The 22,287-nt window shown below is 41.4% G+C and overlaps 1 protein-coding gene across 7 annotated transcripts in view; it reads left to right on the top strand.

Moving 5' to 3' along the window:
• PHF20 (PHD finger protein 20) overlaps positions 1 to 22,287 on the top strand; it is a 138,139-nt gene that overhangs the window by 61,592 nt on the left and 54,260 nt on the right. For all 7 annotated transcript variants that reach the window (XM_059898144.1, XM_059898145.1, XM_059898146.1 and 4 more), the window contains 3 exons: positions 3,768 to 3,881; positions 4,795 to 4,983; positions 6,526 to 6,705. In XM_059898144.1, coding sequence (XP_059754127.1) covers positions 3,768 to 3,881; positions 4,795 to 4,983; positions 6,526 to 6,705 — 483 coding nt within the window. The remainder of the gene's footprint in view (positions 1 to 3,767; positions 3,882 to 4,794; positions 4,984 to 6,525; positions 6,706 to 22,287) is intronic.

Raw genomic sequence — 22,287 nt, 5'->3', positions numbered from 1 at the left:
TGGCTAATTGGTAGAGTCGAGGTTAGAGGATTTAGGGAAGAATACACAATTATTTTAAAAAGTTGAAATATGGAATTCTTCTAGAATAGCCAAGAAAGAAACAAACCCTGAATTTCTTCCTAAGGCAAACATTCCTTCTCTAGACTGAGTGGCGTGAAGAACCCCCAGGATCTCTAGACTGAACGCTGCCTGTGATTATCTGGCAATGGCCTTCAGACATTCTTGTTTACATGTTCTTTACATAAATATTGAAAAACTGTGAATCCCCTAGTTTTAAAGTGATACCTGGGGACTTCCCTGGCAGTTCAGCAGTTAAGACTTCACGCTTCCACTGCGGGGGGGCGCGGGTCCGATCCCCGGTCGGGGAACTAAGATCCCACACGATATGTGGTGAGGCCAAAAACAAAAAAAGTGATATCTGTTTTTTTCTTACAAGTTTGAATAGCTGCCAAAGGTAAATTTAAAATATAAAATATGACAAAATATATTCTCATCAAAACTGTGGAACTACAGAGTTAGCTCATTTGTTGTTCCCTTATGATGTAGAATGCAAAGCCAGTCCTATCTATCAATCCAGACAGCTACACCAGACTTAATTTCTGTGGCAAAAACTCTACCTTTATTTACTTCAAATAAATGTATTAGTACTCGTTCCCAGTAGACAGACTTCTTACATCTTCTAATTTTAAGGTATGAAATAAGACAATAGATTGATATCTTCCCAGATGAAGTAAGGCACTTCCCCCTTCAGTGGTTATAAGTGGGTTTCACTTTCAAGATCTGAGCATGCTGGAATTGTCCCTGTGCCTAAGTAGAGCCTAGACCTGTGCCGTCCGATATGGTAGCTGCTAGCCACCTGTGGTTATTGAGCACTTGAAATGTGGCTACTCTGAATTGAGATGGGCTGTAACTTGTAAAATACACAAGGGAGGGAATTCCCTGGTGGTCCAGTGGTTAGGACTCTGCACTTTTAGCACCGAGGGTTCAATGCCTGGTCGGGGAGTTAAGATGCTGCTAGCCGTGCAGCGTGGCCAAAACAAAACAAAAAACCACACTGGTTTTCAAATAGTACAAAACAAAACAAACAAACACTCAGGAATGTAAAATATCTCAATAATTTAAAAACATTGACTACATGTTGGAATGATGTTTTGGATGTATTGGGTTAAATAAAATATATTCTTAAAATTAATTTCACTTTTTTAAACTTCTTAAAGTGACAACTAAAAATTGAAAATTACCTATGTGGCTTCCATTTATGGCTCTCATATGTCTACTGGACAGCACTGGCCTCATTGGCTTTCTCAGTAGGGTTCCAAGAGAGAATTAAGCTCTAATGCCCAAGGCATCTGTGACCTCTAATGAATTGACTTCTGCAAATTGAGAGTGATACTAGAATGAGAAACCACTCTTGGGAGAATTGAGAAAATTACCTTTGTGTTCTGTTTTCAAATGAGGAACCCTAATTGAGAAAGTCCGGAGGTTTTAAACCTCTGGGCAGTGTACCGTGTTAAGATGTGGGATATAATAAGCAGGCCTTTTTATTAAGTGTAGGATTTCACACCAGATAGGATCAATTTAATAGAGAACTGGAGTTTTCCAAGCTTACTGTTAACACTTCCCTGAGGCATTCCTCCCCAGTCAGAATTTTCTGAAGCAGGATCTGGGAATGCTAATTGTTAACAACCTTCCCAGATAATTCTTACTGTAATAAGAGTTTGGGAAACACTGAAGTTCTGTATGGTCAGCCCCAGTTTGTATGTGGTATCAAAGTGAAGAAGGTTTGCCAGTATCTAATATATAGTTCAAATCCCCTTTAAAAATTGCTTGGAATAAGTTCATTGACACGGTGGAGTCTTGAGCTCTCTAGATTGTACAGACCTTATTGGAACAGGATCTGAGCTGTTTGGGGAAGGTTGTTTGTGTTTAATTTGGAATGTGTGTGATCTCCAAGTTCCCACCCTTGGAACAAAATAATGTTGGCCCATTGAGAAGATTGAACACAGGAAGAGCCAAAGAGTTCAGCATTCTCATCAGGTTTGCCTCCTCAGAGCTCTGCCCTGTCTCCTTTGGCCATTTGACATGGCAGGTCTGAAGCTGCTGGTCTTTGAGTCTTTTCTCTCCCTTCCCCCTTCCCCTCCCATTTCCTTCCCTTCCTCCCTCTTCTTTCTCCTGGCTGCTTCTTTATCTCATTTCAACCTTCATCAGACCCCCAGCCCTACCTTTGCCTCAAGCTTCCCAATTTCTTTCCTTTTCTTTCTTTTTTTTTTTTTAAATTAATTAATTAATTAATTTTTGGCTGCATTGGGTCTTCGTTGCTGCGCACAGGCTTTCTCTAGTTGCAACGAGCAGGGGCTACTCTTCATTGCAGTGTGTGGGCTTCTCATTGTGGTGGCTTCTCTTGTTGCAGAGCACGGGCTCTAGGTGTGTGGACTTCAGTAGCTGTGGCATGCGGGCTCTAGAGCACAGGCTCAGTAGTTGTGGCGCACGGGCTTAGTTGCTCTGCAGCATGTGGGATCTTCCCGGACCAGGGCTTGAACCCATGTCCCCTGCATTGGCAGGCGGATTCTTAACCACTGTGCCACCAGGGAAGTCCCCCACTATTTCTTTTCTTTTGTTTTCTTTCTTTTGCCTGCCTTTTGGATTCTCACCTTTCCTCATGGGGGAGAACTTCTTAAGTGTTAGGTTTAAAAATAAAGAGTGAGGGACTTCCCTGGTGGCGCAGTGGTTAAGAATCAGCCTGCCAATACAGGGGACATGGGTTCGATCCCTGGTCCGGGAAGATCCCACATGCCACAGAGCAACTAAGCCCGTTCACCATAACTACTGAGTCTGTGCTCTACAGCCCGCGAGCCACAACTGCTGAGCCCATGCACAACTACTGAAGCCTGTGCGCCTAGAGCCCCTGCTCCACAACAAGAGAAGCCACCGTAATGAGAAGCCTGCGCACCGCAATGAAGAGTAGCCCCCGCTGGCTGTAACTAGAGAAAGTCCGTGCGTAGCAACGAAGACCCAACGCAGCCAAAAATTAATTAATTAATTAATTAACTTTTAAAAATAATTTAAAAATTAAAAATAAAGAGTGAATACTATCTAAGGGTTTAGCTTCTGCACTGCGAAATTATGTCAGGGCTGGATTTTCCAGTGTTAAGCAGCCTTGCCTGGCACTGACTATCATATGGCATAGTCTCCTGAGATTTTTCTGGAATTGTTTTTAAGAGGTTGTAAATGTTGACATTCTTTTTGGTCCTTCAAAATTAGGACCAATGCCAAGCTAACCAATTTAGTAAGTAGAGGTTGAAAATAATAATCAAACCATAGTCCCAGGGTACACATTTTAAGAATTAGCCTGCCTGGTGGATTTCCTGAGTATTGTATAAGCCAAATTTTGATAAGAAGATTTGATTGTGATAAAAATGACTTTTCTGTTGCCTTTGTACCCTCATATTTTAAAGCAGTCACGTTGGGGTATTTAAAGAGAGGGTTTCAGGAGATAAATATATGAATAGAGCTGGGTCATAGGAGAAACCAAAAAGATTCAGGAGGGTCAGTCTGCAGGGTGTCTGCGTCTCCTAAAAGGAAGTAATTTCTCACCCATTTCACTTTTTTTTTCCCTTTTGACTTAAGTAAGAATTCCCTTTGAGGGCCTATTTATCATGCAAGGATGTGTGTGGATGTTTATATATATGTTTTATTTACATGTAATATGAGGATTGGTCACTAAGAAACTACATAGATTTTTTGGTGTGGTTTTATATACATTATAGCTGTGGATTCAAACTCTCAAACTTTGCAACCAATAACATTGGAATTGAGAAGACGGAAGATATCAAAAGGAAGTGAAGTCCCATTAAAGCGTCCTCGGCTTGACAAAAATTCATGTGAGTCTTCAGTTTGTGTATGTGTGGCTAGAACTTGACATCCATTGGGTTAATTCCCCTGTGTCCATCTTGTCCCCTATTCCTTATAGGCGCTGATGCTTGTTCTTGATCACAGGGGCTAGTGTGAGTGGGATGTGGTTGGATCAGAGGAGTTCTGCTAGAGGAAAAATAAATCTCAAAGCACAAGCTGTGTTAATGTTGGGGTCAGTAGTGTTGTCTCTATACCCATAAACTACATCTGATGTGAATTCCACTGGAAATTTAATGGCTTAGGAAGGGATGGATTTCATATGCTGAGTGAAACCTTAAAAATACTATCTATTGATTTTACTGTATAGTACAGAGAACTATATTCAATATCTTATAATAACCTATAGTGGAAAAGAATCTGAAAAAGAATATATATACATATGTACACACATACATATGTACATATATATATGTACATACCTGAAACTGTCACTTTGCTGTACACCTGAAACTATCACAACATTGTAAACCAACTACACTTCCATCAAAAAAATACTATTTATTGATTTTTTTTAAAAGTACCCTGTCGGCTCCAGAAAAGTTTTGTGATGGCTCTAAGGCTCTGTAAACTCACTGACTTGGGAGGTTAGTATGCAGACTTTTATGTTGGAAAGCCCCAAAATAAAACTTGTCAAGATTGGGACATGACCTTGGCACATATTTTCAGATCATGAATCCTTAAATTAGGGAAATTATATCCTGGCAGAAGGACTGTGCCTTTACTTAAAACTATAAACCAGGATAGGGTATTTCCTTTCATCATTGATCTAATATTCCAGAAGTCTCTGGTTGAAGCCCTTATAGAGGCAGCCAGTCCAGAAATCTGTAGTAGCAGAATTATTTCTTCAGGTCTCTTGACTACAACTCTCTTAATGGTTTATAGCCCAGGAAAAGTCAAAAAACTACTCGGAAAACACTGACAAAGACTTATCAAGGAGACGGTCCTCCAGGCTGTCCACTAATGGGACCCACGAGATCCTAGATCCTGACTTGGTTGTATCAGATTTGGTTGATACGGTTACTACTGATCCTTTGCAAAACACATCATCTGGTACCAAGGAGTCTGAAGAAGGTAAGTCAGAGTCTGTTCTGGAATGGTCTTGCCAGCATGCTCCCTGTCTAGTGAGAACCAGTCTAAATCTGTCATTGTGTACTGCCTTATACAAGTTTTAGATGGTCTTGAAATCAAGTTATTGAATTGGCTGCAGTGTTTCTTACATTCTTCACTGAAGATTTAATAGACAAACTTTTGTTTGCATTTGTGATTGGTTTTGCTTATATATGTCTGAATGTTGGGTTGGAGGTACAGTGCTTGAAGAGCCCTGTTCCTGTCTCTGTCTTTCTGATGCCATCTCACTCCAGTCCCTCTGCCTTTTTGTTAATATTTCCAGCAGATCCTCCCTTCACTTTTAATACTTTATTTATTTATTTATTTATTTATTTATTTATTTATTTATGGCTGTGTTGGGTCTCTTAGTTTTCGTGTGAGGGCTTTCTCTAGTTGCGGCAAGTGGGGGCCACTCTTCATCGCGGTGCGGAGGCCGCTCTTCATCGCGGTGCGCGGGCCTTTCACTATCGCGGCCCCTCCCGTTGCGGGGCACAGGCTCCAGACGCGCAGGCTCAGTAGTTGTGGCTCACGGGCCCAGTTGCTCCGTGGCATGTGGGATCTTCCCAGACCAGGGCTCGAACCCGTGTCCCCTGCATTAGCAGGCAGATTCTCAACCACTGCGCCACCAGGGAAGCCCCCCTCCCTTCACTTTAGCTTCTTATTAGCCTTCTTCTTTGATACGCTCACAGCCCTGGCTATGTGTGCTGGAACCTGTGAATGTATTCTTGTATGCCATGAAATGAATGGTTTCCTCTAAAAGACCCTGGCTTTATCAGTTTTTTTTTTTAAATTTATTTATTAATTAATTTATTTTTGGCTGCATTGGGTTTTCGTTGCTGCCCGTGGGCTTTCTCTAGTTGTGGCGAGTGGGGGCTACTCTTCATTGAGGCGCACAGGCTTCTCATTGCCATGGCTTCTCATTGCGGAGCACAGGCTCTAGGAGCACGGACTTCAGTAGTTGTGGCTTGCAGGCTCTAAGAGCGCAGACTCAGTAGTTGTGGCTCACGGGCTGTAGAGTGCAGGTTCAGTAGTTGTGGCCCATGGGCTTAGTGGTTCCATGGCATGTGGGATCTTCCCAGACCAGGGCTCGAACCCGTGTCCCCTGCATTGGCAGGCGGATTCTTTTTTTTTTTTTTTTTTAATTTTATTTATTTATTTATTTATGACTGTGTTGGGTCTTCATTTCTGTGCGAGGGCTTTCTCTAGTTGCGGCAAGTGGGGGCCACTCTTCATCGCGGTGCGCGGGCCTCTCACTATCGCGGCCTCTCTTGTTGCGGAGCACAGGCTCCAGACTCGCAGGCTCAGCAATGTGGCTCACGGGCCCAGTCGCTTCGCGGCATGTGGGATCTTCCCAGACCAGGGCTCGAACCCGTGTCCCCTGCATTGGCAGGCGGATTCTTAACCACTGCACCACCAGGGAAGCCCCTTTATCAGTCTTTTGTGGGACTTTTGGTTCTCAGATTATGTACATGTTTATGTTCCCCAATCTTTCTTTTTTTCTTCTAGGTCAGTTGAAATCTCCTTTGGAAGCTGGCCAGGTCTCATCTGCACTAACTTGCCACTCCACTGGGGATGGGCTGGGGCCTGCAGGCTTGGAGTTGAACTGCAAGTCAATGGGAGAAAACACTATGAAAACGGAACCGGCTTCTCCCCTTGCTGAGTTACAAGAGATTTCTACGGTGGCAGGTTCATATTTAGAGTTAACATCCTCTTCTTATACTTTTGCTTCTCCTTTGATTGTGAACTAAAAAAAATGGATTTTCCTAATGATTTTTTTTCACCTTTTATTAATAATATTTTCTTATTTTAATGCTATATACATTTTTAAAATGCTGTATACATGTCATTTCTGATATTGTAATTTGGGTTTCCTCTCTTTTCTTGATTAGTATAGCTAAGGATTTATCGATTATTGTCGATAATTTCAAAGAACCAACATTTTACTTTAGTTTTCTCTATTTGTTTTTTTTTTTAATGTCATTGATTTCTGTTTTGATCTTTATTGTTTTCTTCCTTTAAATGTTTCTAGCAACATAGGTCATTAATTTTAGATTTTTCTTCTTTTCCAATATGAGCATTTAAAGTTATAAAATTTCCCACTAAGCACTGCTTTAGCTATATCCTACAAATTTTGGTATGTTGTATTTTCATTTTCATTCAATTCAAAATATCTATGATTTATTTGTTGACTATGGGTTACTTAGAAGTGTGTTGTTTCATTTCCAAGTATTGGTTTGTTTGTTTTTGTTTTTAAATTGATTAATTTTTGGTTGCATCGTGTCTTCATTGCTGCGCACGGGCTTTCTCAAGTTTCGGCAAGCGGGGGCTACTCTTTGTTGCTGTGCGTGGGCCTCTCATTGCGGCGGCTTCTCTTGTGGTGGAGCACGGGCTCTAGGTGCGTGGGCTTCAGTAGCTGTGGCTTACGGGGTCTAGAGTGCAGGCTCAGTAGTTGTGGTGCATGGGCTTAGTGGTTCCACGGCATGTGGGATCTTCCCGGACCAGGGCTCAAACCAGTGTGCCCTGCATTGGCAGGCGGATTCTTAACCACTGTGCCACCAGGGAAGTATTTTATAGATACCTTATTGTTACCATTTATAATGTAATTCCATTATAGTCAAAGAACATACTCTGCAGGATTTCAATCTTTTTTGTTATTTTTTTTGTTTGTTTTTGGCTGTGCCGCGCGGCATGTGGGATGTTCCCGACCAGGGATTGAACCTGGGCTGCGGCAGTGAAAGTCTGGAATCCTAACCACTAGGCCACCAGGGAACTCCTGAATTGTCCGCTTTATAATGTGAAATATAACTCTGGCTTTCGTGATAGTCTTTTACTTGAAGTGTACTTTGTCTGATATTACTCCAGCTTTCAAAAAAGGTACTCCAGCTTTCTTTTGCTTTCTGTATGCATGGTATATCTATTTCTGTCACTTTTCTTTCAATATAACTATGTCTTTAAGTTCAAAGTGTGTCTTTTATAGATAGATAGTTGGGTTTGGATTTTAACTGCAGTGTTTAGTTTAGTTACATTAAATGAAATTATTGATATGGTGCTTTTAAGTCTACCATTTTGCTTTTTGTTTTCTGTTTATCCTATGTTTTGTTCTTTTTCTTCTTTCTTGTTTTTTCAGGTCAATTGAATTTTTTAAAATCCCATTTTAATTCATCTATTAGCTTTTAGCTGTACTTCTTAGCATTTGTTTTAGAGGTTACTCTAGGCATTATGATATATATATATATATATATATATATATATATATATATATATATCCTTTTCATGGTTTATTTAGAGTTAATGTTGAACCACCTTATGTAAAATGTTGTATAATCCATTAACACCCCCTTTTTATGCTCTAGTTATGACATGAATTGTATCTATATGTGCTGTAAAGTCCACAATGTAGTATTATAATTTTTGCTCTAAACAATTATGTATTTTAAAGAATAATACAAAAGAGATAGTGCTTTACACACGTATTTACTATCTCCAGTGTTCTTCATTTCTTCTACTTCCTCTTTTTTTTTTTCTGTAGTGCAGATTTCCTGGTGACATTCTTTTGGTTTTTGTTTATTTGAACGTAACTTTATTTAATTTTCATTCTTAAAGGATATTTTCACTGGATATAGAATTGTGGGTTTACAATTTTTTCCTTTAAGTACTTTAAAGATGTTATTCATGGTCCGCTATTGCTTCTGAAAGGAAGTTAGTAATCATTCATATTGTTGTTTCCCTGGTTGTAATGTGTTTTCTTTCTGGCTGCTTTCAAGATTTTCTTCTTTATCTTTGGGTTTTCTTTCTGGCTGCTTTCAAGATTTTTTTCTTTATCTTTGGTTTTTAGCAGTTTAACTATGATGTATTTAAATTTGTTTTAGTTTTATATTTAACCTGCTCGAGATTCACTGAGCTTGAATATGAAAATTGATTTATTTCATCAAATTTATGTTAGACCTTTAGATACTGTCCCACAGGTCACTGGGACTCTGTTGTCTTTTTTGTTTTCATTTAGTTTTCCCCCCTCATTTTCAGACTGAAAACTTTTTGATCTGTTTTCAAATTCTTCTCTCAACTCCAATATGCTTTTAAGCCCATCCAGTGAATTTTTTATTTCTAGTACTCTTTAGTTCTACAATGTCCCTTTTATCTCCCTAGATTCTCTGCTGAGATTTTCAGTCTGTTTATTCATTATGAGCATAGTTTATTATTTTATTTTATTTTAATTAATTTATTTATTTTTAAAATTTATTTTTGGCTGCATTGGGTCTTCATTGCTGCACGTGGACTAGCTCTAGTTGTGGCAAGTGGGGTCAACTCTTCGTTGTGGTGTGCGGGCTTCTCACTGCAGTGGCTTCTCTTGTTGCGGAGCATGGGCTCTAGGCGCGCGGGCTTCAGTAGTTGTGGCTCGTGGGCTCTAGAGCGCAGGCCTCAGAGGTTGTGGCGCATAGGCTTAGTTGCTCCACGGTATGTGGGATCTTCCTGGACCAGGGCTTGAACCTGTGCCCCTGCGTTGGCAGGCGGATTCTTAACCACTGCGCCACCAGGGAAGCCCATGAACATAGTTTTAATTGGTGCCGTCTACCAGTATCTAGATTATCCTGACGTTAATCCCCATTGATTGACTTTTCTCTATGGGTGACACTTTCCCTTTTCTTTATATGTCTAATGTTTTGAACTATATCCTGTGCATTGTGAGTGGTAAGTTGTAGTTTGGATTATGTTATGTTCCTCTGAAGAATAATGATTTCTTTGTTTTAAAGGGCAATTCATTTGGCTGAACTCAAACTCCAAGTTCTTTTCCTCTGCAACGGGCAGTGTCTGAAACCTCCGTTCAGTCTTTGAGCCTTAGTTGGTCTTCTTGAAACTCTGTACGTTCAGAGATCAGCCATAGATTTACACAGAATTTAAATGCATTAAGTGAGGCCACCCTTTTGTGGCTCTCTTCTTTCTAGGATTTTACCCCTCACTTTCTAGCTGTTGTAGTTGCCCTGAACTTTGTCTTCTGTTTCTTTAGCCAGTAAGACTAAAGGGTTTTAGCTACACAGTGCTACTTACTGGAGCCTGCCTTTAGGTGAAAAGCCTCGAAAAATGGGAAACTCACCTAGCGCCCTTCTCTTATTCCAAGTATCCGACTCCTGTTTCTGCCTCTCTTTGTTGCTCTTCAGTGCCTTTAGATATTTGTTTTTTTATAGTTTTTCCCCAGAGTTTATAATGGTTGTAAGCAAAAGGGTTGTTTCCACATGAGGTCTTCTACCATTACTGAAAGAGAAAACTCTACCTTATGATAATAGACACACAGTTTAGGAAGTTGTACATATCCATGGCTACACAGAGGGATTTTTTTCTCTGAAGTAGTGATTGCTTGTTGCATTAATAGCTATTTGGATGTTACTGGTAATTCAAACTCTTAGTTTTGGTAATGTTATGTTTGTGATAAATGGTCCCTTTTGATGGATATTTAGATTACTTCTGAGCAATAAGAAAGTATTTCAAACAATAATGTAGTGGTAATCCTTGAACATTTATCTTTGACTGCTTGGTGAATAGACCTATAGGATATGTTTTGTAAGTGTGATTGCTGGATTCAACGGAATGCAAGTTTTAAATTGCATCAACAGATCACCCTTCAAAAAGACCATTCCACTTTATATAATGACCAAGAGTATGGTAGAGTATGTTTTCCCTACATTCTTGCTATCTATGGATACTATTCATCGTTTGAATTTTCTTTAATTTATGTTAACATTAGAAACAAGGTTTTACTTTTTAAGTTGTATTTTTTAAAATGAGGTTTAGCAGTTTTTCATATGTTTATTGAATATTTTTATTTATTTTTGTGAATTATCTTTTCATATTCTTTGCCCACTTCCCCTAGGATTATTTGTTTTTATTATTGATTTGCCAAGTGTCCTTTGTATATTATTATTATTATTATTATGAGTTAATTAATTTATTTTTGGCTATGTTGGGTCTTTGTTGCTGCACGTGGGCTTTCTCTAGTTGTGGCGAGTGGGGGCCACTCTCCATTGTTGTGCACAGGCTTCTCATTGCGGTGGCTTCTTTTGTTGTGGAGCGGGGCCCTAGGCACGCAGACCTCAGTAGTTGTGGCACGCGGGCTCAGTAGTTGTGGTACGCGGGCTCAGTAGTTGTGGCACACGGGCTTAGTTGCTCCACGGCATGTGGGATCTTCCCGGACCAGGGCTCAAACCCATGTCCCCTGTATTGGCAGGCGGATTCTTAACCACTGCACCACTAGGGAAGTCCCATACATTGGTGTCATTTTTATTTATTGTATTTCATAATACTGAAATAAAAAAATTTAAATCTACATTCTTTTTTCCTCAGTATTTAAAAAATATAGTTATGATCATAGTATGTGTATAATCAGTATTATTACATATGCATTTTCCCATATTATAAACTCCATATTAAAATCATTTTAATTATAATATGTCACCCTTTAAAAATCTTGATAAGATCAAAATATGTCTTCTACCCATGGCTCATGTTCCAAGGTTTGATCAACATTCATCTTTAAAAATTTGTTTATTTTGTAAAGTTTGACTTATCATTAATTGAAAGAGGTAGAATAGGGGAGAAGGGAATTAGTATAGGTAAATTCTGGTGTTTCCTGAATACCCATGAAGGCTGAAGAGCTTGTAGGATAGCCCTCTTGTGGACTCAGCTATATTCTGAACTAAGGCAGATTTAATGGGGGGAAGACATGGCCTTATTGGAGAATTTAGCCAGAAACAAGTTATGGAATCAAAACTCATGAGATTCTGTTGATGACTTGGTTCTGGACCTGGGAAGTGTTCCTTTGGTAAACCTGGGTGGTCTGTAACTTTCTTCCTTCACTTGTGTGGAGAGGATAGGCCCTGTAGTTCCCAGAGCAGAGCTTCCTGGGTGTGTATGAGCCCAGAGGAAGACTGAAGAAACTTGTGGAGATTTGTGGGTCACGCATTGTTCGTGGAGATTTGTGGGTCATGCATTGTTCCTGGAGAAGAATGTGCAGACAAGCTTTTAGTGAGAGACTCAGGGAAATAGTGGAGGTTAAATGAAATTGTCTTCCTGTAGTTAGGGCCTGAAAGGGGAGAAGAGATGCTGCACACATGGATGTGGAAGCTCTGGTTCTGTATCTTGTTTTGCTCAGTTCAGTTGGAGTGTCCTGTTGACCTGCTGAGTAACGGGCGCTGTGCTAATAAGCATCAGTGGTGGAAGATCAGTCAGACTTAGTGTCTGCCTGGGAGGCATGATGTTTAAGCTGAATCTTTTTTTTTTTAAAAGAGTAAAATAGAGAGAAAGTCTTTTTATTTATTTATTTATTTATTTATGGCTGTGTTGGGTCTTCGCTTCTGTGCGAGGGCCCTCTCCAGCTGTGGCAAGTGGGGGCCACTCTTCATCGCGGTGCACGGGCCTCTCACTGTCGTGGCCTCTCTTGTTGTGGAGCACAGGCTCCAGACGCGCAGGCTCAGTAGTTGTGGCTCACGGGCCTAGTTGCTCCGCGGCATGTGGGATCTTCCCAGACCAGGGCTCGAACCTGTGTCCCCTGCATTAGCAGGCAGACTCTCAACCACTGCGCCACCAGGGAAGCCCCTAAGCTGAATCTTGATGGATATATAGCACTGTCCCATGAATAACACATGAGGCTTAGGTATTCCAGTAGATGAAACTATATGAATAGAGGATGTAGCACATCTCTTATTAGGCTATTTGAAATGGAGAGAAGGTAGTCAGTTGAATATTTAGTGATTCTGTATTTTGACACTACCTACTTGTGACTTTATTTAATATAAGCTGTCATGAAATCTATACACTTATATACTCATTTGTGTTTTATTAAATATATAAATTAGATTTATATTTAGTATTAAATGTAAGGTTTGAAATTCTTTGCCTTTCTTCTGGAAAGGCAAATTTCAGACATTAAGAGTAATTTAAATTTGGTCCAGTGGTTAGGGCTCAGCGTTTTCACTGCTGTGGCCTGGGTTCGATCCCTGTTTGGGGAACTAAGATCCTGTAAGCTGTGCGCGTGGCAAAAAAAAAAAAAAAAAGGTAATTTAAATTATAAATAGAAAATTTTACAGTGTTAAAAGGTTAATGACATTTAAATTTTTTTTTAATAAGAGTTTTATACTGTAAAGACTATGTGTCTACAGAATTGCATGCTTCTGTTTGGATAATTTCAATTTAGATTGGAAGGGCAGATTTTCTTCTTTTTTTTTAAAATAAATTTATTTATTTATTTATTTATTTATTTTTGGCTCTGTTGGGTCTTCGTTGCTGTGCGCGGGCTTTCTCTAGTTGCAGTGAACAGGGGCTACTCTTTGTTGCGGTGCTCGGGCTTCTCATTGCGGTGGCTTCTCTTGCTGCGGAGCACGGGCTCTAGGTGCTCGGGCTTCAGTAGTTGTAGCATTGGGGCTCAGTAGTTGTGGTGCACGGGCTTAGTTGCTCCGCGGCATGTGGGATCTTCCCAGACCAGGGATCGAACCCTTGTCCCCTGCATTGGCAGGCAGATTCTTAACCACTGCACCACCAGGAGGTCCCCTTCTTTTTCTTCTGCTTCTTTTTTTTTTGGTCTTGATCAGATTCTGTGTAGTTAACATAAATGCAGTGGCAGAGCAGTTCTTTGAAAATAGTAAACTGAAAGTACTCAAGTATCATTCCTGACTCATCCCTGGTGCCTTTATGTTGGTCTTCTGTTCCACTGGGTCCAGAGTGTTATGCCTCAGGCATGTGAGCTTGTGGATACAAGGGCTCTCTCCTTTCTTGCTGAGCCTCCTCTCAGTGGCAGGGCTCCTCTCCTCAGCCTACTTTCTCTCCTGTGGGGGAAATTACTAGACTTGATGGGCAAATTTGGTGGAAATTTCATCTCAGAATTTAGTAGTCCATGTTTTGGAATGGAGGACTCTCTATGACAGCCATGCCCCTTAACTCAGCAGACTAAGCTCTTCATTTTGCTGTCTTAAGGGTGGTGTTACATTAGACATCACTTGAAATTGGAAATGAATTATTCCTATGCCACTAGGAAATATGCTGAGCAGATGAGATGAGTGAGAGGACTAGGTCAGAGGCTAAATCCCAGTGCTTGTTTTAAAGTTTTCACACACATACAGTTTCTGTCTCATGTCAGTTAATTTAGCTGCATCTCTGGTTTGTGGAGAAGATGGAAATAAGGTAAAGTGAGGGTGGCACAGGTGTCTTGGGAAAGATGATGGGAAGATTTCTTGTTGTCTTGCTTCTTTATGTTGCACATAGGATTTTCTGGGGAATAATTTTGAAACCACTGCAACTAACTGAAGCACTTTGCCCATTTTCCAAGAGAGTGTATAGTAATGGTAATGGTCCAATTACCTGGATCTTGAGCTATGAGGAGTAAAAGCAGCATGGATCTCATTGCTGTTCTCTTTTGGAGTAGGCTCTAAGCTATTTGCTTTCATGACTTAAGTGCCAGAGGGGAATGCAGTTGAAATTGTTCTACTTGGGTAAGCGTTTGTTTATTCTGTAAAACAGAAATTAGAATAGATGCCCTTAGAAGTTGCGATCTCAGATTAGTCTCTAAATCTGGGCCCAGCCTATTTGGTCATTCACAGATAACCAGGGCTGTTGGAAAATGGGCTGCCGTCCATTCATTCATTTCAGTCAGGGAATATTTAACAAGTACCTACTAAGTGCCAGACTCTCTTCTAAGCTGTGTCATTTGTGAATGTTCTACATGAACCATAGAATGAACAAGAGAGAAGACCCAATAGAAGTACAGGCTTATTCAGCTAATTTTTTTTGTTTTTTTTAACTAAATACCTGTTAGAAATGGGATACTACCACGAGGTGTAGTGTCCCATTGTTATGTTGTCAGTTATAAAATGAATAGGAAGTTATTTGTCACTGAATTATTAAACGTTTACAGATGATTGACTTGTAAATTAACCAGGTTAGTTTCAGTGTAATGCCTATAATAGTTCTTGCAAATGATTTATTTTTAAATTAACATGGTCCGGTTTAGTGTAATGCTTATAATAGTTTAGGTTTCAGACACTTGTGTTCTTCCATGTTTTCTTGAGTAGGAGAGTCATTGACCTATAGCCATTGTAGTTTGGGGAGTTGGGAGTGTCTGTGGTCTGTCATCAGACATATAGTGGTGGAACATTGGCTGAGAATTCATTGTTCTGGGGGTTAGATAAATGAATGAGACATCTGGTCAATGTCCTTGTAGGTCTTTCTGTCCAGAGGAATGAATAAGACTGCAGGTACCTGCATTACAAGAGAGACAGTTAAGGTGGTGTCATGAGAAATACTTAAAACTATGGGAGAGAAAACTGACAGTGATAATGTGTGCCTGCCACATGGAAGTTGAACTCAGGATTAGCTTGTTGAGCCCTTACTATATGCCTGGGAGCTCTGCTGTCAGTGAATGGGGCACTCTTGGTCTTAGTGTTCATTAAATGCTCTTTTTATCTGACTATGGAGAGAGGTGATATTTAGGTTGGTGGTTTGGGGGCAGGGGTGGAAGAATATGGAACTTGCACAGGGCCTTGACGGATGAGTATCACTTAGGTATTTGGAGATGGAGGCAGAGCAGTATCAACAGCATAATCATAGGATGTTTTCTGAGACTATTAAGTGTGCTTTCTGACTTAATTGCAGGCTTCCTGAAGTGGGTTAAGGCTGAGCAGGTAAGTTGCTGCCAAACTGAGGTCAGTTGCTTTGAGTTGCTTTTTTGTTTATGGAGCTATTGGAAATGCTTCGTTTGCAGGATAGGGAGATAGCCATCAAATGTTCACTTGGATCTCTGTTGGTAAGGTTGCTTTCCTCCTACTTAGCTGTTCTGTGGCCTTAAGGCATTTTGAAGTATTTTTTAATGAATTGTTTGACAATAAGTTGCAGACTTTTACCCCTGAATATTTTGATGTATATTTCCTAAAAAATGAGGACATTCTCTTATGTTACCACAATTATCAAAATCAGGACCTTATTCAAACTCCACCAGGGATTTCATTGGCACCTTTTACCTCATTTATGGAAGTGATCTTGTCTTCATTCAGCACTTTCTTTTTTGGTAAGTTGCTTTTTTATATTCATAAATTTGTAGAGAAATCTAGAAAAGTACAAGAACAATGAAACTAACATTCATGTTTCCCACCACCCAGAACTGTTGGTATCTGGTCATGAGTGAGTGCCTCAGGTCCTTACTCTGGCCCGCAGTGGCCCTGCTTCTTCTGGCCACCTGTAACCTCTCCAGTTTCATCTTTCCTCAGTCTCTCTCTTTCCTGCTGTCTCTGCTCCAGCCATAGGCCTTCTTGCTATCCTGCAAGCACAGCAGGTACACTCTCACCTGTGGGCTTTCATTTAGAACACTTATTATTATTATTTTTTTTATACTTTCTTGGCCGTGCCGTTGTAGCATGTGGGATCTTAGTTCCCCGACCAGGGACTGAACCTGCGCCCCTTGCATTGGAAGCGCAGAGTCTTAACCACTGGACCACCAGGGACATCCCTCAGCACACTTTTACTGAATACCTTTTATTCCCAGCCAGAGCAAATGGACCCATTGGAAAACTTATTTCATCAGTCAGTTAGTGGGTAACATTTATCATCAGATCATTCATTCAGCAATTGCTTGAGCATTTCTTAGGTACCAAAACTTTGGAGGGGGGTGAGAGGAAAGCTGGAATCGTTTATGAAAACACAGAAAGATGAATAAGTTATCTCCTTGACCTCAGAGAGACACTTACTTATAAGAATGGATTGTTCTGGGGCTTCTCTGGTGGTGCAGTGGTTAAGAATCCACCTGCCAACACAGGAAACACGGGTTTGAGCCCTGGTCTGGGAAGATCCCACATGCCGTGGAGCAACTAAGCCCGTGTGCCACAATTACTGAGGCTGCGCTCCTAGAGCCAACGAGCCACAACTACGGAGCCCAAGTGCCACAAATACTGAAGCCTGCGTGCCTAGAGCCTGTGCTCTGCAACAAGAGAAGCCATGACAATGAGAAGCCTGCGCACAGTGACGAAAAGTAGCCCCTGCTCATCACAACTGGAGAAAGCCTGCGCACAGCAACGAAGACCTAACACAGCCATAAATAAATGAATGAATGAATGAATGAATGGATTGTTCTGGATACTTCCAGTTGACTAGTGGTGAATAGCATTATTGATTGATCATTGTCCAACTTAAGCATTTCTAGATCTGCAATAATGTTGACAACTGTTTTTCCAAACAAAATTTCAAGTAAGTCCTATATTTTGATGCAGTGATTCTTTTCCAACGTATATGATCAGATAAAGAATCTATTTTGAAAATTAAGGTGAAAAGGTATTTTAATATTTTCTAAGATATTAAAAGTTAAATCACATCAGTTAATCATTAGTATTCTTCATTGAAAAACAACATGGCAGGAACTTAAGATCATCACAGACTGTGTGCACTTAGTATGGTCATCACTTTTGAGTCATAAGGAGACAGCAATGAAAGGTTTTATTTAATGATGATTTTTAAAATTTAGATTTGATTTTTCATAATTAGAACACTAAGGAATACTAATTCTGTATAAGTACTACTTCTTGATGAATTTTCACAACTACTGTGATGTAAAGGCAGTTAGGACGCTTATTTAAAAATTATTAGGGCTTCCGTGGTGGTGCAGTGGTTAAGAATCCGCCTGTCAATGCAGGGGACATGGGTTCGAACCCTGGCCCGGGAAGATCCCACATGCTATGGAGCAACTAAGCCTGTGCGCCACAACTACTGAGCCTGCACTCTAGAGCCCTCAAGCCACAACTACCGAGCCCACGTGCCACAACTACTGAAGCCCTTGTGCCCAGAGCCTGTGCTCTGCCACAAGAGAAGCCACGACAATGAGAAGCCCGTGCACCATAATGAAGAGTAGCCCCCGCTCACCGCAACTAGAGAAAGCCCGCACATAGCAACGAAGACCCAACACAGCCAAAAATAAATAAATAAATTTATTTTTTAAAAAATTATTATATGAAGAGTCATTTTGCTGGGTTTTTTCCCCCCTGTATATTTCAAAACCAATATATGCTAGGAAAAATTAAAACTAAGTAAAAGGGAACAAAAGGTGAAAAGTCCTCCCTTACTCTTCTCACTCTTGAAGGAACCATGGAACAGTTTGATGTGTGGTCTTCCATCCTTCCACACATGGTTCTGCTCATATGCAAACATACACATACCCATGTAGCTTTTTTTTAATAAATTTATTTTTTTAAATATATTTTTGGCTGCGTTGGGTCTTCGTTGCTGCGTGCAGGCTTTCTCTAGTTGTGGCGAGCAGGGGCTACTCTTCGTTGCGGTGTGCGGGCTTCTCATTGCGGTGGCTTCTCTTGTTGCTGAGCATGGGCTCTAGGCACGTGGGCTTCAGTAGTTGCAGCACGCGAGCTCAGTAGTTGCGGCACATGGGCCCTAGAGCACGCGGGCTTCAGTAATTGTGGCGTGTGGGCTCAGTAGTTGTGGCTCACGGGCTCTAGAGCGCAGGCTCAGTAGCTGTGGTGCATGGGCTTAGTTGCTCTGCGGCATGTGGGATCTTCCCGGACCAGGGATCGAACCCATGTCCCCTGCATTGACAGGCGGATTCTTAACCACTGTGCCCCAGGGAAGCCCCTCATGTAGTTTTTTAAAAACACAATAATAGAATCATATTCTTATATTAGTCAATGGCTTGTCATTTTAATTTATAGTATTTTTCCATGTCGGTTCATAGTTCTTTCACGATTACATATGATTTATTTTGTTGGGTGGGTATTCCATAATTTATTTAACTATCCACTGCTGAAAGACATTAAAGGTATTTCTAATTTTTCACTATTATTTCTCCTTGTTTTATAGAAGAGCCTAGTACTTGGCAAGAAGGGGTAACTTAGCCCGAGTTAGAGTAGCACATTTCCTAATAGCTGGGTCATTCTGACTCCCATCTTCTGACTGAGTACCTAATGCCATGTGATGAGATGCTGGGTGCTATGTAAATCAAGTGACGTGAACACAGTCCCTACCTTTAGAGAGGTTGCACTACTGTGCACTGGTGCACTGCTCTCGGCGGCACTTGTTAAAGCAATGTGTATACTCTGAGTAAGAGGCTTAGTAGGGTGGCCTACTAAGAAGAGCAGTGTGTGGTACAAGTGATGTCAGTACTCCAGGCAGGGTGGTGCCTTTGGAATTCTTTAATTTGAGGGGGGAGGAAGTGTTGATCTGGAAACTGAATGGTGTTCCTGGTGTGTTTTTTGGAACCTGGGCTTAGTGGTGAGTACAGGACATCCAGAAAGATCGCTGGGAGAGAGGGGGGGTTGTTGAGAACTCATTCACCAGGAATGTGTTATGTAAGTAAGCAGGAAGGAGGGCGGGATCATCCTCAGAAACATCCAGCGAGGCCCCTGGAGGCCAGGATGCTGCTGTTTTTAGTCACTGTTTAGAGGTTGCTGTCCTGAGCTGGTGCCAATCTTGGAATTTCTAACTTGGGATGGAGTCATGATATGAGAAATTAGTGTGAAGGAGGCTCTTGGGCAGCAGGAGGAAGAGCTGGGAAGGCAACACTATCTAGTCTAGAGCAGAAGAGGGGCGTTAGCTGCATATGGAGCAGCTCTGGCATTTGAGGCAGCTCTGCCATCTTGTGGAATAAATGCTCAGTGATTTTTGTGAGGGCTGAGTGTGGATAGCCTTGGCAGGGTTGCTTTCCTCACACTTAGCTATTCTGTGACCTCAAAGTATTTTTTAGATGTATTTTAAAGACGTTTTTATTTTGAAATAATTTAAGACTTATAAAAAATTGCAAAAATAATAGAAAGAATTCCTGTGTATGTTCAACCAGATTCCATGCTTAGTTGCTCTGCGGCATGTGGGATCTTCCCAGACCAGGGCTCGAACCCATGTCCCCTGCATTGGCAGGTGGATTCTTTTTTTTATTTTTTAAAGATTTTTTTTTTTTTAACTTTTTTTTTTTAAATTTATTTATTTTTATTTATTTTTGAGTGTGTTGGGTCTTCGTTTCTGCGCGAGGGCTTTCTCCAGTTGCAGAGAGCGGGGGCCACTCCTCATCGCAGTGCGCGGGCCTCTCACTATCATGGCCTCTCTTGTTGCGGAGCACGGGCTCCAGACGCGCAGGCTCAGTAATTGTGGCTCACGGGCCCAGTTGCTCCGCGGCATGTGGGATCCTCCCAGACCAGGGCTCGAACCCGTGTCCCCTGCATTGGCAGGCAGACTCTCAACCACTGAGCCACCAGGGAAGCCCGGCAGGTGGATTCTTATCCACTGTGCCACCAGGGAAGTCCCTCTATGCATTTTCATAATAGCTTTTTCCCCCTCTGTAACCATGCATGGGGCCATACAGTATGTACTGGGCAACTTCCTGTTTTCATTTAACAGTGTATCTTGAGATTATCCATATCAGTATCAGTAAGTACAGAGCTACTTCATTCTTTTAAATGACTGATTAGGATTACATAGTGCAGACTTCCCATCAATTATTTAACTGTTCCTCTGTTTATGGACATTTTGTTATTGTTTTATTCTAAACATTTGACTAGACTAACTGTGAATATTTAAATCTGTTTACATTTCTCTTTGGTTGCTTTTTGTTGCTTTACAGCAGAGAAAGTTATTCCTTCACAGACCTGAAAAAAGTTTTATTCATTATAGAATTTCAAGTACATGTCAAAAAGTATTAAACTACTGGGGTCATGTGGTGTCTTTGTTGACAAGAATACCAACTGTATTAGGGGTCACTGCTGAGGAAACACAAGACGATGAGCCTTATCCTCTGTCTGGAGAAGTGACAAACAGCAGATCCAGGAACAGATCCGCAGTGCTAAAGGTGGGGTGCAGTAGATAGTCATTTGTGCCAGGAGTTGATAGCATGTGGTCCCTGAGAGCCAGGGCCATCTGGATGCCTTCTTGCATTCGGAGTGAGCTAGGTCTGAGTGGAAGTAAAGAGTTGGCTGAGGCAGTGAGGAATGGCAGGGAGCGGGCACAGCCTGAGCAGAGGTGCAAGCTAAGAGAGCATGAAGCAGTTGCTGGCTGGGGCAACTGCTGAGGGCTCATTGTGGATTAATTAATGGGAGATGAGTTTGGAAAGCAAGATGGTGCTTAGATTGACATGGGCTTAGAATTCCAGACTGAGTGTTGCCAGCCAGAGTGAATACCATCATCATAGTCAATCCAACTGTGAGGTTTTGAGGTCCTGGCAATGGGTATACAAAACAACTACTGAAGCCCGTATGCCTAGAACCCGTGCTCCACAACAAGAGAGGCCACCACAATGAGAAGCCCGTGCGCCACAACAAAGATTAGACCCCGCTTGCTGCAACTAGAGAAAGCCCACATGCAGCAACGAAGACCCAACTCAGCCAAAAATAAATAAAATAAATTTTTAAAAAGGGGGGGGTTATATAGGACATTATTTCTAAGCCAAGTTTCAGAAAACATAGTTTAAAAACCTTTTTTATTATAAAGGTGATATATGCTTATCATAAAAGGGAAAGTATAAAGCATTGCCCCAGCAAATAGAAAACGAGAGCTTCTGATCCTACTCTGTGTTATCTATTGCTGTGTGACAGTATTACCACAAACGTAGTAGCTTAAAACAACATATTTATTTTCTCACAGTTTCTGTGGGTTGAGGAGTCTAGGCACAGCTTAACAGGGTTCTCTGGAAGGCTGAAATCAAGGGGTTGGCCAGGGCTGTGTTCTCATCTGAAAAATCTACTGGGGAAGGGTCTGCTTCCAGGCTCACATGGTTGTTGGCAGCATTCAGTTCCTTGCAGGCTGTCAGACTGAGAGCTACAGTTGTTTTTTTTTTTTAAATACTCTTCTTCCTTCCTCCCTCCCTCCCTCCCTCCCTCTCTTCTTTCTTTCTTTTCTTTCTGTTTATTTATGGCTGCGTTGGGTCTTCGTTGCTGCACGCAGGCTTTCTCTAGTTGCAGTGAGCGGGGGCTACTCTTCCTTGCGGTGCGTGGGCTTCTCTTTGCCGTGGCTTCTCTTGTTGCGGAACACGGACTCTAGGTGTGCAGGCTTCAGTAGTTGCGGCTCACGGGCTCTAGACCACAGGCTCAGTAGTTGTGGCTCGTGGGCTCTAGAGCACAGGCTCAGTAGTTGTGGCGCATGGGCTTAGTTGCTCCGCGGCATGTGGGATCTTCCTGGACCAGGGCTCAAACCCGTGTCCCCTGCATTGGCAGGCGGATTCTTAACCACTGCACCACCAGGGAAGTCCCAAGAGCTACAGTTTTTTTGTGGGCGCTCTCAGTTCCTTGCCACATGGGCTTCTCCATAGAG

This window comes from Balaenoptera ricei, chromosome 15 (assembly GCF_028023285.1).
Source record: "Balaenoptera ricei isolate mBalRic1 chromosome 15, mBalRic1.hap2, whole genome shotgun sequence".
NCBI classification, from domain to species: Eukaryota; Metazoa; Chordata; class Mammalia; order Artiodactyla; family Balaenopteridae; genus Balaenoptera; species Balaenoptera ricei.
Note: the sequence above shows the minus strand (reverse complement) of the source record. Positions and strands in the feature narration are given on the sequence as shown.